This window comes from Lissotriton vulgaris, chromosome 4_1 (genome assembly GCF_964263255.1).
Source record: "Lissotriton vulgaris chromosome 4_1, aLisVul1.2, whole genome shotgun sequence".
Lineage (NCBI taxonomy): Eukaryota > Metazoa > Chordata > Amphibia > Caudata > Salamandridae > Lissotriton > Lissotriton vulgaris.
Window position 1 is genome coordinate 1032289156 of NC_141691.1, and position 16284 is coordinate 1032305439.

Below are 16284 nucleotides of genomic sequence, written 5' to 3' on the forward strand. Positions count from 1 at the left end.
TTAAAAAAACAACACGATCTATGTCATACACCATGACTCCGGTACCCACCCTCTGGGGGCCACCCATTGTATTACCCTACTGAGGGGCGTGAGCAGAATCTTTTTAAAAGATTTATAAAATTCTAATGGTATAGAGTCCTCTCTTGCCGCCTTCAGAAAGGCAATGTTGATACCACCAGTTCCCCATCTTTTACTGATACTGTTGCATCTAATTTAGCGGCTTCCTAGGTATCTGCTACTGGCAGACAACTGTCATCGAGGTATCGCAGCAAATCATCTCGATTTGGTGTCCGAATAAGTGAATAAAGCTGTTGATGGAACAAAAAGAATTGTTCTAAAATAGCTGAAGGCTCAGAGTGCAAAAGCCCATCTGTGCCCTTCGCTTATACTAGTTTTAGCCTTTGCCTCCACTGTCTGATAGTTAAGTACCTGCCCTTTATGCTCCCCATATTCGTATTGTTCTAAACGATGTTTGCTGTAGCTAGCCGCAATTTAATCCCTGAAAGGACTTCTTCACTAAAGTTCTTGCATATTTTAATGACAAAAGCAGGCTATCCTGAGTCCTCTGGTCTTTCTTTACTGCCTCAACATGCTGTTTCTCCATAGTAATATAAAACAAGGGGATTGTACCTATGCCTCCGGGATGTATTACTAAATCACTCAGTAAGACAATAGATAAAGCTAAATGAATTAGTTTCACCAAGACAATTTTTTTTGTCAGTATCTTTAGAATCAGTTTTTTAGATGATTATTTTTTAGGCAAGAGAATCAACATTATCAACTCAACCTCTAGCGACTGAATTTTCACAAAAGACTAATGTACAAATAACATACAAAAAACATTGAATTAATCATCAATAGACCTTAACAAAAAAGGACTAATGTACATGTGACATACAAAGAACATTAAATCAACATATATAATTTCATTCCAATTATCAAAAAACAGTTAATCATGGACAGAAAGAATTTGCCAATATTAAATATGCATTCAGTTTCCACAATGTGGTGCACTATTTCTTTTTAGAACCACATGAGTCAAAGTTTAAACATTCCTTTAAAACTTGAACATTCATATTAAATGTATTAACAAGAATTTTATGCGAACTAGTGCCGTAGCCAACGCGTTTCGAGTCCTGTTAAGAAAGTCACAGGGCTCTCATCAGGGCAGCATTAAATGGATTCCACGGGGAACTGATTGAGGGCTTGAGTGCGACCGACGCGTTTTGAGTCCTGTTAAGAAAGTCACAGGGCTCTCATCAGGGCAGCATTAAATGGATTCCACGGGGAACTGTTATCAATGAAAAAAATGAAGGATCTATGTTTAGTAAGGGTTCCTCCAAATCCATTAAAAACCAACAACACTAAGCCAAAAAAGCATCCACTGGATGCGTCGTACCTGATTGAGGGCTTGAGTGCGACCTTTTATTAATAGTAGTGTGGCCGCCACTGTGTGTTTCTCAATAGTATGCAGGGCATTCACCAGTGTCTCCGTTTCCCCTTTGCATTGTTTATTCTGTAGTAAAATGTATTTCTGCATAATGCCTCTGACGTACGCTTTCATTGTGTCCCAGACAATCAGTGGGGATGCTGTCCCTGTATTTTCTCTAAAAAATTCCTCAAGTTGTTGGGCCATATTAGCAAGGTATTCACTGTCAGACAACAAATACCTACGAAAAGAGAATAGCCTGACTTCCCTCTTCTCAGCTTCAACCCGAAAAGATAAAATAATGGGGTTATGATCTGAAGTAACCCAAGAGCATATTTCCATGTCTGATACTGAAATTAAATTGTCTAAGACCCAAGCCATGTCTATCCTAGAATAGGACTTGTGGGGGGCTGAATAGAATGTATAACCCGCTAGGTTTGGATATAGTTGCCTCCATACATCCTTAACAGACTGAAGCCTTGCCACTTGAAGTATCGCAGCACCGGTCGTCAGCATTCTAGGATTGAGACATTTTCTGGTAGAATCTATACATAGTCTATAACCCAATTAAAGTCTCCCATAATCAATCTTTCACCTTCCCAGTTTAATAATTCTAAATTAAGATATTCGAAAATAGCAGGATCGTCCACGTTAAGACCATATACTGAACAAGCCACAAACTTTTTGCCCCTTAGTTCAAGCTGTGCCAATGCCCAGCACCCACGTTGATCGGATAGAGTCTTAATCATTGTGCAATTAAACCTTTTATCTTTTAAGACTGCCGCACCTTTTATAGATACAGTTTCAGTAGTACAAAGAATGATTTCATACCCTAAATGCTTTAACATGTTTCAATCTTTATAAGCGAGGTGAGTTTCTGTTAGAAACACTAGCTGAGGCTGATACATTCTTAGCCCCTCGCGCACTAACTTTCACTTAGTTGCACTATTAAGACCAGCCACATTCCAGGCTATACCTTTAACCCAAGCCATGATACATTTTTTGCCTTTTAGCCAAGTCCCCTTTTCCACTTCCAAATTCTACTATATAATGGTCATTTTTAGTATCTCGCCTTCTAAACCAAGAAAAACTAACTAAGAGCCTTCCATTTACCCTGATCCACATGTGCCCTATTGATGATTTTTTTGCCCCATTATTACACCCTTACCCCTACCACCCCAAACAGAACTCCGACACCCACCCTCCACCCTATCCCATTGAAGAGGACTCACCATCTTTACCAGCTGCCGCTGACTGGGCAGCCCTACAGAGCCACAACCATAGAGGCCAATCCCACACCCCACGTTCTACATCAGTCAGGTTTCAGATAGTGCCTAGCTTATCCCTATTGAGATAGAGAGAAAAAAAGGGGGCAGAACACAGAACGCAATTAAAGAAAAATAGGGTGAGAGGGATTATCCAACTAGCCCAGAAGATGCATAAAGGATACAGCTCACTAGATACCACCAGCCAGATATAGCCAGCTGGATTGAACAAAGCCCCGCACCCCCATTAAGCTGTTAATCCCTGTTCAGAAACATTATATTCCCTTGTTCTGCATCTTCTCTGCAGCTTCTGTTTGCCACTTGGCCACTGCATGCCCAGTTTCCTTTTCTTCAGTAAAAAAGTAGGTATGTCCATCTTTAAAGACTTTTAGCCGTGCAGGTTCTTGCAAAAAGACTTGAGCACCAAGAGCTTTTATCGGGTCTATGAATTGGTGCAGCTTCCAACGCCTATCCATTGTGGCCTTGCGTAAGTACGATCTAACTAAAAAAGTAACTGCTTCGACTGTTACTGGAGAGCTGGGTCGGGCTTTCAATGCAACAGCCTGTCTCAACAAAAAGTTCCCAAGAAAAATCAAAAATGGGCGAGGATATCGACCCCCCCCTTATTCCTTTGGACTAATGGTAGTCTATGAACTCTTTGCAACTGAGAGTCCCAATCCCAGTCAGATAAATCGGGGAAGGCCTTCTGGAGCAGCTGAACCATGTAAGCCCTGGGGCCTGCCCCTTCTACGCCTTCTGGAATACCAAAAAGCCTAAGATTTTGTCACAGTTGGCGGTTTTCCATATCCTCCAGCTTGATCTATATGCCTGAGATCTGACCCTCGTGCTTCTGTGCGAGACCATCTGTAATTGCAGATAGTTGTTCAGTGTCTGCGACCCTCTGTTGCAGCTCCGAAATATCTCTTGTTAGCCCCCAAATTTGTCTGCCATCTCCTGTGATGACTGTTGCATTCTAATATTGTCTTCTTGGACCTGCATGTAATATTGTTGAGCTTCTTGTCTGCTCATTTAGAGACTGTAAAATCAAGCAAAGGGAAGGTGTCATAGCTTCTTGGCTAACTGTCGCTCTTTCCCTTAGTTGACCCGCTGCATAGGTAGCATGTGTGGCATGGGCATGGGCGGCTTTGGATACAGAAGGTACAGATTGCACCCCATCTGGGGACCCCAACTTAGGACTATCCACCACAAAAGACACCTGGTGAGCCTTCATCAGGTTGTTCTCAGTAGGGCTGTTGCCTGAGATCCGTGATGCCATAGAGTTGACCCCTCCTTTTGCTTGCACCCATTTCCCTAGAGAACCTTTGTCTGAAATAACTTTTCCGCATGGAGAAACCATGCTCTGCCCAGCAAGTGATGTCTTTGTTTTATTTCTAACCTTCCCTTTTCTGCCCACAGGTACTTTAGCTATATCAGTAGAAACCTGTGTGGAAGGCTTTACTAGCTCTTCAATATCATCATAAGAGGAGCCTAGCTTTTCACTTTCTTCCTCCACAGTAGCATCTATAGAATCGCAAGCTTTTGTGCCTGGCTCCAACGCCTTATCAGCTCTCTCCACCAACTCCAGGGAAGCTGGACCCCTTCCCTTTCCTTTGGCTATGCTCTCACCACTGGGTTTTTCAACAGATTCAATTGATTAACATTCCCAGACAGTGTGTTAAATGGGCTTCTGCTAGGCAAATCAACCCCAATCTCTGACTGGTTTGGTATCAGGGCTAGGAGCAATACCCCTCCATCTCTATTCTCTTCTCTAACACTTGCATTGCTACTATTTACAGTCCCGACCTCCACTGAGGCAATGTCCGCTGCAACACTGTTGCATTCTGGTATGGCTTCAAGCAAGACTTCGGCTATTTTGTTGCCAGTCAAATCCCCCTTGTCCAGACTACCAGCTAAGAGTTCAGCAGCTTTCCCTGATTGTAACAGGTGCAGGAGCGGCTTACCAACAGTTGTGTTAACTTTCTCCGTCATGCTCCCACCGTCCAGAGTGCCCGCTTTCCCTGCGGTTGCTGTCTTCCCAGCGCGTGTGTTCCTCAGGGCAGTCTTTGGTGGTGCCAAACCTCCCTTGGCTTCGGACACCGGAGCCACTGCTGGAGCCACTACCAGTAGCAGACCCGACCAGTCCAACACTGACCAGCCCACTGATATCCAGAAGGCCAACTGAGACACCCACAGTAAGCACCCAATTTTGGCCGAAAAAAGACCGCCGCAGTCCTCTTCCTTTTTTTAAAATTAGCAGCAAGTCTTTTAACCGCAAGTAAGCGCACTGTAGTCAGATTCCTTCTGCAACGCAGGCGCTTGTCTCAATCACCATTCAGTCATAGGTGCGGGGAGACCTCCATACGACTGTGCTCCGTGGCAGCTTCAATCCGCCATCTTGCTCCTCCCCCCCATGTTGGGATTTCCAAGCCTTGCGGTCCATACATCTGTAATTCCTAAAATAAGTTCAATAACTCAGCCACCTTGGATGAAGATTCATTAAAGGGACCATGCTGTGAGTGATGTCTCAATAAGTATCTAAACTCAAGGAGACCTCATCAGACAAAGAACCATGCTTGAATGCCTATTGGTGATGATATTCAATGGTGCACAACTATTTAGAAACTGCTTTGTGTATATACACTGGACGGCCTCTTAGAATGCGGTCTTGTACACACAATTGTTTCTTCTATTTATAAAGTGCGTCGTTCACCAGAGGTTACCTTGTCACTGAATTGTTATCATTGAGAGGATAGAATGTTTATAAGAAAATATCTTATAATCTAAATGGGCAATAATACACTAAAGAGAAGGAAAAATATGTTTTCAAAAGCTTTCTAAACATGAGAAGAATATTATATTTCCATTGGAGCCTCCCAGTGTGCCTCTTAAGTCAATTGGAATATTCAGTAGAAGCATCCATTCAGATTGCAAAGACTGTCGACGTTTATAAAGCACAAATCTTCCTGCTAAAGGGCTATTGTCGGGAGTCGTGAGTTAAAATGTTTTTAAATGTAATACCATTCTGTACCAGTTGGGAAATTCTGTATAGTTTTTATATGGTGTGCAAGATACAAGGGGGCATATTTAACATTAAGTTGTGTCACCCTTCAGCCACCCAAGGGGGCACAAGGCTGATGCAACAACTAAGTCAGATTTATCAAGCCACGCAAGGCAACCTTGCGTGGCCCTGCAATTGCAAATCACTACGTTGCTTTACTCTGCCCTAGGGAGGCACTCAATAGGTGGAGGGTGAGTGTTCCTGTGTACCCATGGACTTTGGCACATTCCCAGAGTTACCATTACTGGTGGACCTGGGAATGGGTCAAAATGCTATGCCTCTGATGTGAGGCTTAACAGGAAGAAATGTCTTTATTTCTCCTCGTTTTTTTTCCTTTTTCTATGTGTGCTGCACTTTGTAGCACACATAGAAAGAGGAAAATGTCTCTTAGGATTTTTTTTTGTTGAAAGGTGCGCAAAGGCAATCCTGCCTGTAATGCAGGCACCGTGGCGCAATGGTGCCTGCATTGGTGCTAGGCAGCACATGGTGCGTCAGTGAAAGGAAAGGACAGGAATGTGCCATATAATGTTAAATACTGTGCATTCCTGCCGTTTCCCTTTCACACAGTGCAACAAGGTGGATTGCTGTGTTGCGCTGCATGAAATAAATATTCTTTAAATTATTCTTGCTGACACGTATGAATTCATTCTGTGATTTATAGTTCACAAATCTATCATTATTTTCAGAACTCACTTTTGGAATAAGCATGATTTAATAACAGAGTTAAATTTATCTTCCATTGTAAGTTGTTACCAAATGCAAAGATTCTGGAGGTTTACCCCGTGATAGTAGCCAGAACATGAATCTCCATAGTGAAGATTGACAAAAAGTGGCAACAATTTCAGTCTTTGAGATGTTCAGTTTAAACTAGTTTTGTATCAGCCACCCTTGCGTATTGGCAATTTTACCATTTTTCAGACTTTAAGTTGGGGATTTATTTACAAAGTTTTATAGAAACCAAATGTTTGGATCAGGTGGGTAAGTGGAACCATGCAAACCAAATGTAAAGGGGAGAGAATTGACCCCTGGGGAACCCCTCATCACACTATCTTTGGATATGTGACAAGGATCCAGTTTTGACTTGCATAAAGCATTTAGATAGAACATCTCGGAACCAAGACAGAACTGTTTCACCGATTCTGATGTATCGTATGTTTTGAAACTATCTAAAAAGGCCTTGGCAGCAGGTATGTCTTGATCAGCGTAGCAGCATAGATTAGCTACACCAGCTGTCTGTCTTCTTGGGTGCAGCGATCACAAGAGTCTGATAGTGCTGGTTGAAGTACTATTTGACTTTCAACAAAAAAGGGAAAGCTGATTGAACATCGCTCACTGAAGTATTTTAGACAGCTAAGGAAGTTGAGAGATTAACCTACAATTAGCCAAAAAGCCCAAGTTTAAAGTTGATTTTTTTTGTAAATCAAGGGCACCTTCTGTGCTTTCTCGAAATCTCTTGCTACATTTTCCGAATTCATAGAAGAATAGTAATAGCCTGGATATGAGAATGAGAAAACAACAGTAGGTATTTGCGCAGTTTAACTTGAGAAGTGTTCATTTTTTAACATGGTACATTGGCTGAGTTGTACAAAGAAAACTATTACCACAACAACATATTTCAAGGATTCGCGCTTCTTTATGTGTGGGCCGAGAAAGTTAGACTCAACTATATGATTTAGGGCAATTTAGAGGGATTTAGTTCTTTCATATACAAGCCTCAGTAGGCCCCAAGATAGTGTGGAATGGGTTAGCCGCATGTCCATGTGACGAGTGACCACCTCTGCTTCCCATTCACTCTAGAACTAACACTATGACATATGCTTTGGGTATTTCCCTTGTAATGCATGATGAAATTCAACGTTATTTGAACATGGGCAATAAGTGCATATAGATGTTAAAGATAAATGGTCTGGGGAAATCAAATGTTACCCAGTGTGAATTGGTCAAGTGAGTAATTACATGTCTCTAGTCTAATGTGATATGTTTAACTTTGCATGCATTGTGTGTGTGCCACATCGGAAGTAGGCTACTGATTCTGCACCACAGGCAGTATATGGGTGGGGACATGGGATACCATCCAGTCTAGCTTAAGTGATTGATTTTTAAGGGCAATATAAAGCATGATTTATAACCAGTCTATCATTGAGCAATACTGGTGAGTCAAGATTCACATACAGTCATGAAGGACTACCTAATAAGTTGGAGGCTATTTTATGAGTAAGGAGGTGCTCTATTTCATCATTGTAAAGGCAATTCACTTACTGCAGTGCAACGTTAGTCATTTATTTCAAAAACAAGCACTTTGTTTCAATTTTATACTTTTCATCCATAGTATATAAGATGTTAAGATTTATTTATCAAACGAAGAAAAACATTTAAGATCAAATGTACAAATGTATGTTTCTTTTCTTGCTTTTTCTCTCTTTCTCTTTCTTCTCTTCTTTTCTCTCTTTTCTTCTTTCTTCTCTCTTCTTTCCCTTCCTTTCTTTTCCTTGGGTACTCTAACTGATAGTGATACTCTTGATTCTTGTTTCTGATATATATTAATTGTTTTTACATTACTTAATTTATTTATCTGATTCTGGCGGGCTACCTTTGTTACAGATGTCTCTTTTACAACGTATGCTTGCCTACTATATTTTGATTGTTTTATCCTATATCAATTGTATCACTGACACTTGTATTGTGTATCTTCATTTGCTTTTTCATAATAATGAAATTATTTGAAATGAAAAGATCAAATGTACAACTTTACATTTAGTAAAATGTCTTATAGCAGTGTTATTTACTGTATGTGATCTCTTTTTTTGCAGGCATTTAACAAGAACAACCTACTATTGGAAGAAAGGAATAAATATTTTAATCCACATATCACTGCAAAGACCTACTCCAATGCCTATTTTACAGATTTTAATAATTATGACGAATATTAGTACATTTGGCTGTGCCCTAACCAGTCAGAGCCAAAGCTGTGCTAGGTCCTGTGGGCCACCACCCTGAAGCTTCAGGAAATTCTGAGTTTATTCCCACCCATTGGTGTCCCATTGCTTCCAAAAGGAAAGAATAGAAGAGCTGTGAATTATGCTGTTTATCATTGCAGGACATAACACTACCTGCCGAAGACCTATTGTGCGGATATTTCATCAAGATGTCTTTTGGTTTATCTCAAAGTAAAGCCACAATTCTTCAGGCTTCGTCAAATATTTGAAGATATGTTGTGTTTTTAATGACAATCAGTAACCAAGCTGGATATGACATTACATCTGTTTACCTGAGATTTCCCTATTGTTACAAGATGTAATGTGTTATATCAAACTCATGAGATCAACAGTTACTGCCTACAATTCTGCCCACACAGTGAACAGAGAATTGGTTGGACAGATTTGACCACTTCGGACTTGTCATTTTTGTGGTGGATCCTGTAAAGCCTTCAACTATACTTGACCATGTGTTCAAACTGAATGTCAGGATGCAAATGTTTCGTGAAGTGGTCAACCGGACGGTCTACTCAGAAGATACTTGGACCTGTGAGATAACTCAGAGGCCTTCAACATCTTGTACTGGTTTATTTCTTTTACTTTGGGGATTGTCTTTGAAGACACCAGCTGGTGGGCCTGTTGGGGAGAAGGGATACATCGAATGTGTCTGCATGTTGTTTGTAAACTGGTGTTATAGTGTATCCACTCGCATGGCTCACACCATTCCAAAAACTTTCTTCCTTCCATGAGCGTGCCCATGTAAATGTTTGTCTGGTGCGCATGTTGCATTTCATGAATACAACCACTGTTCAGTTATGTAAACCTCCTGTGCTGACTCTACCCTGTCCGTTTGAAGCCTTGTTTTCACCTGTGCTAGGGATCAACAAGGTATTCTACCTGCCACCAGCTCCCCACACTTACCCGGACAGATTATGAACTATGCGCTATCTGGAAATCCAGTTTCCCATCGAAACATCAACCTGAAGATCAATAGATGGTTACTATAGAATGTAAACAATAGGAGGCTCTTATGATTTGTTATATTGTGGCTTTTGATTCTGCATATTATATTAAAACATGTCCTAATAAGAATTTCTACCTATAGAGCATTACCATGTGGAGTTTTCCAGTATTGGAACAGAAAACGAAGCTTGATAAGTCAAAAAATCAGATTCACTTCTTTTAAGAAAGTTTACAACCTTTTGCCAGAGCAAACGTTATCAAATGCAAATTGGTTGCTCAAATCAACGCTGTCTCTTTATGATGGGCTTCTTCTTAATATCTACCAAAAAAAATCAATGTTTTGCTTTCAAATTGTTTTCTCTGCATCATCTTGTTGTTATGTATATTAAACTTGAAGGCCTTATTCTAAGATAGATGATTGTTATTTTTTTCTATAGCATGCTGGGTGGGGCATTCAAAAAAAGAAAAGTGTTTTTCAGAGAAGTTACATACGTACATCACAATGTGTTGAAAGTAGATTATCTTCTTAGCAAGCACAGAGAAGAGCACAAATAAGAAGATAACATTATCTGTAGAACTATTGAATGCAAATGACCCAAATGTAGAAGATCATGTTTTAGAATTCAAGTGATGATGACAAATGACAAAATAGACTCTATTTTGTTATAAAATCATGTGAGATAAGCCTCAATTGAAATGAAGAGACTCTTGATGGATCGCCTACATATTTATGAATGCAAACGTACAAAATCATGTTTCTTTTAAAGTTTTGGACATTGCATTGCAGTGGGGCCTAGAAATTGTCAGATGCATCTCTCCACCAATGTCAAATGTGGTGCAGTCTGGGCTTTGACTATGCCATGAGACCAGGCTTCGCTCTTGTGCAATGATTCACAACTCTGCCCTGGTGTGTTTGTCACTGAACTGGCGGGGTCCTTCTCAATAATAACAAATCTATTTCACATCTCATGCATGTGTTGTGCATACTGGGCAATTTTGTGGGATTTGTGCTTAGCACAGACTTTTGCTCAGCAAGTATCATGAAGAACTGTAAATTATTTCAAATTATTTTTACTTTTTTAATGTTTTTTAATGTTTTACTGCTTATTTTATGGGCCTCTATAGTCATCTGGCTTCTTTTTAGCATTAACTGTGGAACCAGATATACCTGCTCTGACGTATTTGTACAGTGGTAAAAGCCCCCTTTTCTCTGCCTACGCAAACGAATACCACCATGCCTCTTCAAGAAGATGGTGGTGACGTGAGAGGAGAAAGTTGCTGGGTTTGATGGAAACACTAATTCCTCAACGATAAAGGGCTTGCGCTGTCTCCCACTGTCTAAGTTAAGACAGAATACATTTTTAGTAATATAACCTGCAGAACGGCGCTGGAAAACGCATATTGCCTTTCTCTAAACCACTAGCGTACTAGTAGAATTAAAAGGATTGGCACCCTGTACATTCTAAGCTACTTCAAAACAGGATATTCATATGTTAAAAGTTTGTATTGTTTATATTTTTGCTCAATATTCTATTCATCTGACTTACCTAAAGTGATTTTATGTTTTATTTTTGTACAATGTTAGGGCCCTCGCAGATGAAAGCATGTACAAATAAAATCATCCAATTTTTTAGTCTCTTTGAGAAAATTCTTCTTTTATTTTTTTAGAAAAACAGATCTACAATCTACAGATAAGGCTTGCTTTATGATTTGTTGTTGCATGGCTTTTACTTTTTCAAAAGGTTTGAGGAAAATGCAAGAATCAAACTATTCTTCACACTTCAAATGTCGGAGATCAATGTTGTAAAGTTCGACATGCTTGGAGATTAAGATTTAGAGGGATGTCCCCAGCCAGGAAAAATTACTGCTTTAATCAAGGGCATGTGATTATTGGGCTCACCCCTGGATAGCATGGCACTGAGCAGTCAGGCTTACTACAGAGGCAATAGGTAAAGCAAAGGCACTTCAGTCACTCGTGATACATAAACTGAGCGTCACAACAGAGACTTCACACAAGATGTAAGTAAAAAAGTTTAATTTAACACACATTCAATTATCATAACATGGCCATCATATACTCTTGGGTATAACACATATTCAGGAATATTACTAGCAATACTAGGCACACTCCTATTGTTATTATATCAATATTATGCACACTGTAAACAAATACTAATCTACCCACAACCCTCCTTGAGAGAGAGCACCCATATGCAGTGCACAATAAATGATGAACATACACAAAAAACATTACACTTTTTAGCAGCAACGCAAGCCACCTCTGGGGTTTGAATCAGACACCGCAAGCAATGAGCAGGCAGTTGTGTGTCGCACAAGCGAGATGCAGCAGAATTGTTGAAACTGGCCCTCTGGCTCCCGCAACCATTAAATCTGCTCACCACTCACTAGACGCTTATCAGTGTTGGGGTCACAATAGTACAGGAGCCACACGTCCTATATGCGGCGAAGATTTATGGGCTCCACACTAGACAATCCGGTGTCCAGGCACAAGTTCCATGCTTGCATCACTCTACCAATTGAGATTCAGTAGTCGAGGAGGGCACTTGAGAGGGCACCACTCTCCAGATGTCACAAGTAGTTGGTGTAAGTTCCTCGTGGGGGATGTGTTCTGTCCCTGAGATCTTCATGAGAACATGAGACCTGCAGTTGGGCCCTTGTAGAGCACACATCAGGGCGCTACACTTCAGCATGTCCTTGACCCACTCCAGTCTCTACTCAGACACTTATCCTCCATTTGCACTACAGAGTCCTCTGTCAATGTGCAATATATAGTCCGGCTTTGAAGTTAGGGATAGTTTAGGAGTTTTCCTTAGAACCACATATGTCTCCCCTAAATTGTAAGACTGTCTGCAATGGGGAACTGGAATGCAGATCATAATTTGTCGTGGGGTCATGATCCGGCCCCTAAAGGCTAAGTGTCCCAACCTCTATCTTCAATCTATTCCATTTGACACTCAAATCTGCCGTTCCTGTGGGATGCACATAGATTATGGCTGTCGTTTGGGGAATGCAGAGCTGTGCTCTCCCCAACCCCTGGTTTCCACTGGAGCCAGACACCATGGTCCTCGAGATTCTTGGAGCATAGAAATTGCCATATTCAGATAGTAGCATTTCTAAGTGAGTTATGCCAAAACCCCCTTTACCAATGCAGAGGGTTTGGCACTGCAAACCCATTGATAGGATACATTATGAGGCTGCTCCACTGCAATCTGAAGTAATGTCAACCACTTACCCATGTTGGCATATTGGGAAGAGCGGGTCTCATAGTGAAAACATAAAATATGAATTCCTCATTACCTGGGCTATAGTGCAGGCTGACCTGCGATGACCAGTGGTGCAAGCGCCCGCCCGAGTCTGTACATCAGACTGGACATGGGTTTCACTAATATGTGTGCTTGTGTGCACGCCAAAGCCTGGGTTGGCATGTGGCACATACTATCACAGGCACCATAGGTGTGGGTGCGTGCTCACTGTGGCCTATATTGATAGCTGCGCATGAGTTTACTCCTGATAGATACTAGTGCACACCCACCCTTCTGCAATGATAGGTCGGTCCAGTGTTTCAGAACAGGGAATCAATGCTACTTCCCAACATGGATAGGTAGGGTGATTGTGCTGTCATGCTGCAAGGACAGGCTGGGCACATGGCTTACCCAGACCCTAGCACCTTTGGTGCAGGGGAGTGAACACCACCCTGTTCGGACCAGTTTGACATGGTTGGACATCCGACGTTTTCGATTGCACCCTCCCGGCCAGGAACAGCAGATTGGGCACCTTATTGCTAGCACCATAGTTGCAAGCACGCAGACACAGGCCTGAATCCTGCCAGGATGTTCTTTGGGTGACAGTCGCGCTATATAAGTATGCCTACATACATACATACAGGTCTAACCCAGAGGTGAGAGCATCAGGGATTCTGTTATACGCTCATCACCCTGCGATGGCAGGCCTGGTACCTGTCCAAATGCCATAGGTGCCAAGGCGCGCATCCTCCTGCCTGCCACTACAGGTGGTACATGTATCCAAAACATCATCAGGGCCGGTACACACACACCAATCTGCGTTTTCAGACCAGCCCATGTTCTGAAGCTGCGTGTCAGCACCTCTTCCTCATCTGTGGAGGGAGGCGCAAGCATTCCACATGTCCATGACAGTGAGGACATGTGCAAGGCTCTGAAGCCACTCCAGAGTATCAACAACCTCCCCCCGGGGATATAAATGGGTAAAGTTGAACTGTAAGGCAGGGGAAGCTCCATTTGGGGGGTTCCTCACTACTTGGGCAGGGATTATCCAAATGTAACCACCTGGGATTCAGCCTTCTCGAGACCTATCAGAGCATCCCGGGGGGGTGCCCTCATGGTATAAAATGACCTAATCAGGACTGTCTAAGGCTTAAGTGATGCCAACTTATGCAGGGGCACCTTGCTGCCCCACAGGCCTGTCCTGGCAGACCCATTATAGGGTTGACAACTATCCGGTGGGTGCACACTCAGTGGTACATCCACTCCTAGCCAGTGCTGTACCTGCCCCGGGTATGTGGTGTACCTAACTACAGGGTACATGGAGGTACGGCACCAAACTCCATTGTATCCGCACCCCCAGCCCAATACGGGCGAGGCAGGCACTCGCGCCTTTACTCTGCCATACAGGGGGAAGGTGCCCAGATTCCAAATGTTATGTAGAGAGAGTCGGAAAGGACTAGATGGAAAAAGCAGAACATTTTGAAACAATTTCTCCTAAGGAGGCCATAGTTGCAAACAGCCCGGATTCACACAATCCAGCCATTTGCGCCCACAAAAAAGCCTCTTTGAATGTACAAGTCCCTATTTTGCTATTCAGTAACCTATTACTGAATCGCAAAATGGGTTTTTTATTCAGTATTAGGAAAGGGGTGTTTTAAAGGTGCCCATTCCTACTAGCAACTCACAGTGGTATGTGTGAAAGTTTTACGACAGAAATGCGGTCTCAAACATTCACTTTTTACTGCCTACTTCAAAATAGGTGGTAACCCATTCACAAATGGAAAGGGGACCCCAAGGGACCCATTTCCCATTGTAAATGGTTGTAAAAACGTTTTTTAGAGAGGTCAGTGGCCCCAAGGACTACTGTCTGCTCTTAAAAAATGAAAAGAAGCCTTTTAATTTTTCTTTTTGAAAAGCATCCCCCTTTCCTTTAAGGTAAACAAGCTACATTTACAAAAAATAAAAAAATAGCTTTTTTTAAAAGCAATCACATACATGGTGCTCTGCTGACCCCAGCAGGCCACCATCTCAGTGATTTTAGTGATTCCCAATGGGTCGCAAATTGTGATCTACCTCATGAATAATCATGAGGTAAGTCTATTTGTGACCCATTGCGAATCATTAACACCTTGGCTGCGGCACGAATTCCGCCGCCGTGCTGAACATTTCATTCTTGGGCGTGGTTCGGACGGCCCCCGGCCATCGTGCACAAACGCCCACCGTGACTAATGACAGGCGAAACGAGGAGAAATGCTTTATTTCTACACGTTTTTGCTTTTTCCATTTGTGCTGTGTTGTTTGTTTGTATGTTTGAATGTGATTTTATTTATGTTTTGTATTAATTTTTATGTATGTAATAATGTTGGTGGGAGGGAGAAATATCGACCTTTTGTGTATGGTTTTTTATGTGTGACAAGAAGGCAGATCACAACCAAAAAACTATGTGCAAAATATTAAACAGTAACTGCTTTTATTGATTATAGCAAGTTCGATTTAGTGTAGTGTCTTAAAGATGGTCAGTCTTGGCATTGGTGATGTTCTAGGATTTTGAGGTAGCACAGCCTTTCTGACAAAAAAAGCCCAACCCAGTTTTGTGTTTGATTTTTTTTGCGGGAACAGTCCCGCAAGGGTTTGTTATGGGCAAGGGAGTGGCCCATATTGAAAAAGTTGTGGTGCAAATTGAATTTGCTGTGGATTCAGGTTGTGTATCCACATATTGATTTCGGTAGAAGTATGCTTGAGCAGGATATGTTGTCCTCCGCAGTAGATCATATTCAAACACTTATTTCTGCTCCATCATTGTTTATCACGGTTGCGCTTAGTTTATCAGCTAAACAACAGAATGAGTCAGATAGGCTCATACGATTAAAAAAGGAGCAGATCCGGACGGATCTTCATGGACATTTCCTCGTGGAACATTCGAAAGCTGGTACCATTCCCAGAGGTTTACAAATTCGGAATATTCCGGTCACTTACAGAAGACCCAGAGTAGAAAAAAAGTTTCAGCTGCATCAGTACTAAATGCAGTAAAAAACCTTATGGTGTTGACCATTGAAACAGCACAGAGGCTGTCTAAGAAACAACTGAATGAAATTGCACTGAGAGAACAACTGATCAAGGACAATCAATCAGTTGTGGAAGGAAAAGTTTTACTGCATAAAATAGAAAAAGAAATTGTGGAATTTCAGGACTTTACAATCAATCAAAATAATACTAAATTTGATAAAGATAAAAAAGTTTTCAATTTGGAAACAGTGTATCTGAATTTACAGAAGTGTGTCAGTTGTGGCAAACTGATCAATGAAATGTCTTAATGGAACAGCTTACCGAT

At 41.6% G+C, this 16284-nt stretch overlaps 1 protein-coding gene across 1 annotated transcript in view; it reads left to right on the plus strand.

Moving 5' to 3' along the window:
• The window catches only part of SEMA5A (semaphorin 5A), a 1998383-nt gene extending 1987055 nt beyond the window's left edge, over window positions 1–11328 (plus strand). Inside the window, exon 23 of the mRNA XM_086965275.1 lies at window positions 8563–11328. Within this exon, the coding sequence (XP_086821401.1) occupies window positions 8563–8682 (120 nt within the window). The 3' untranslated portion in view covers window positions 8683–11328. The remainder of the gene's footprint in view (window positions 1–8562) is intronic.
• Window positions 11329–16284: the final 4956 nt, after the last annotated feature.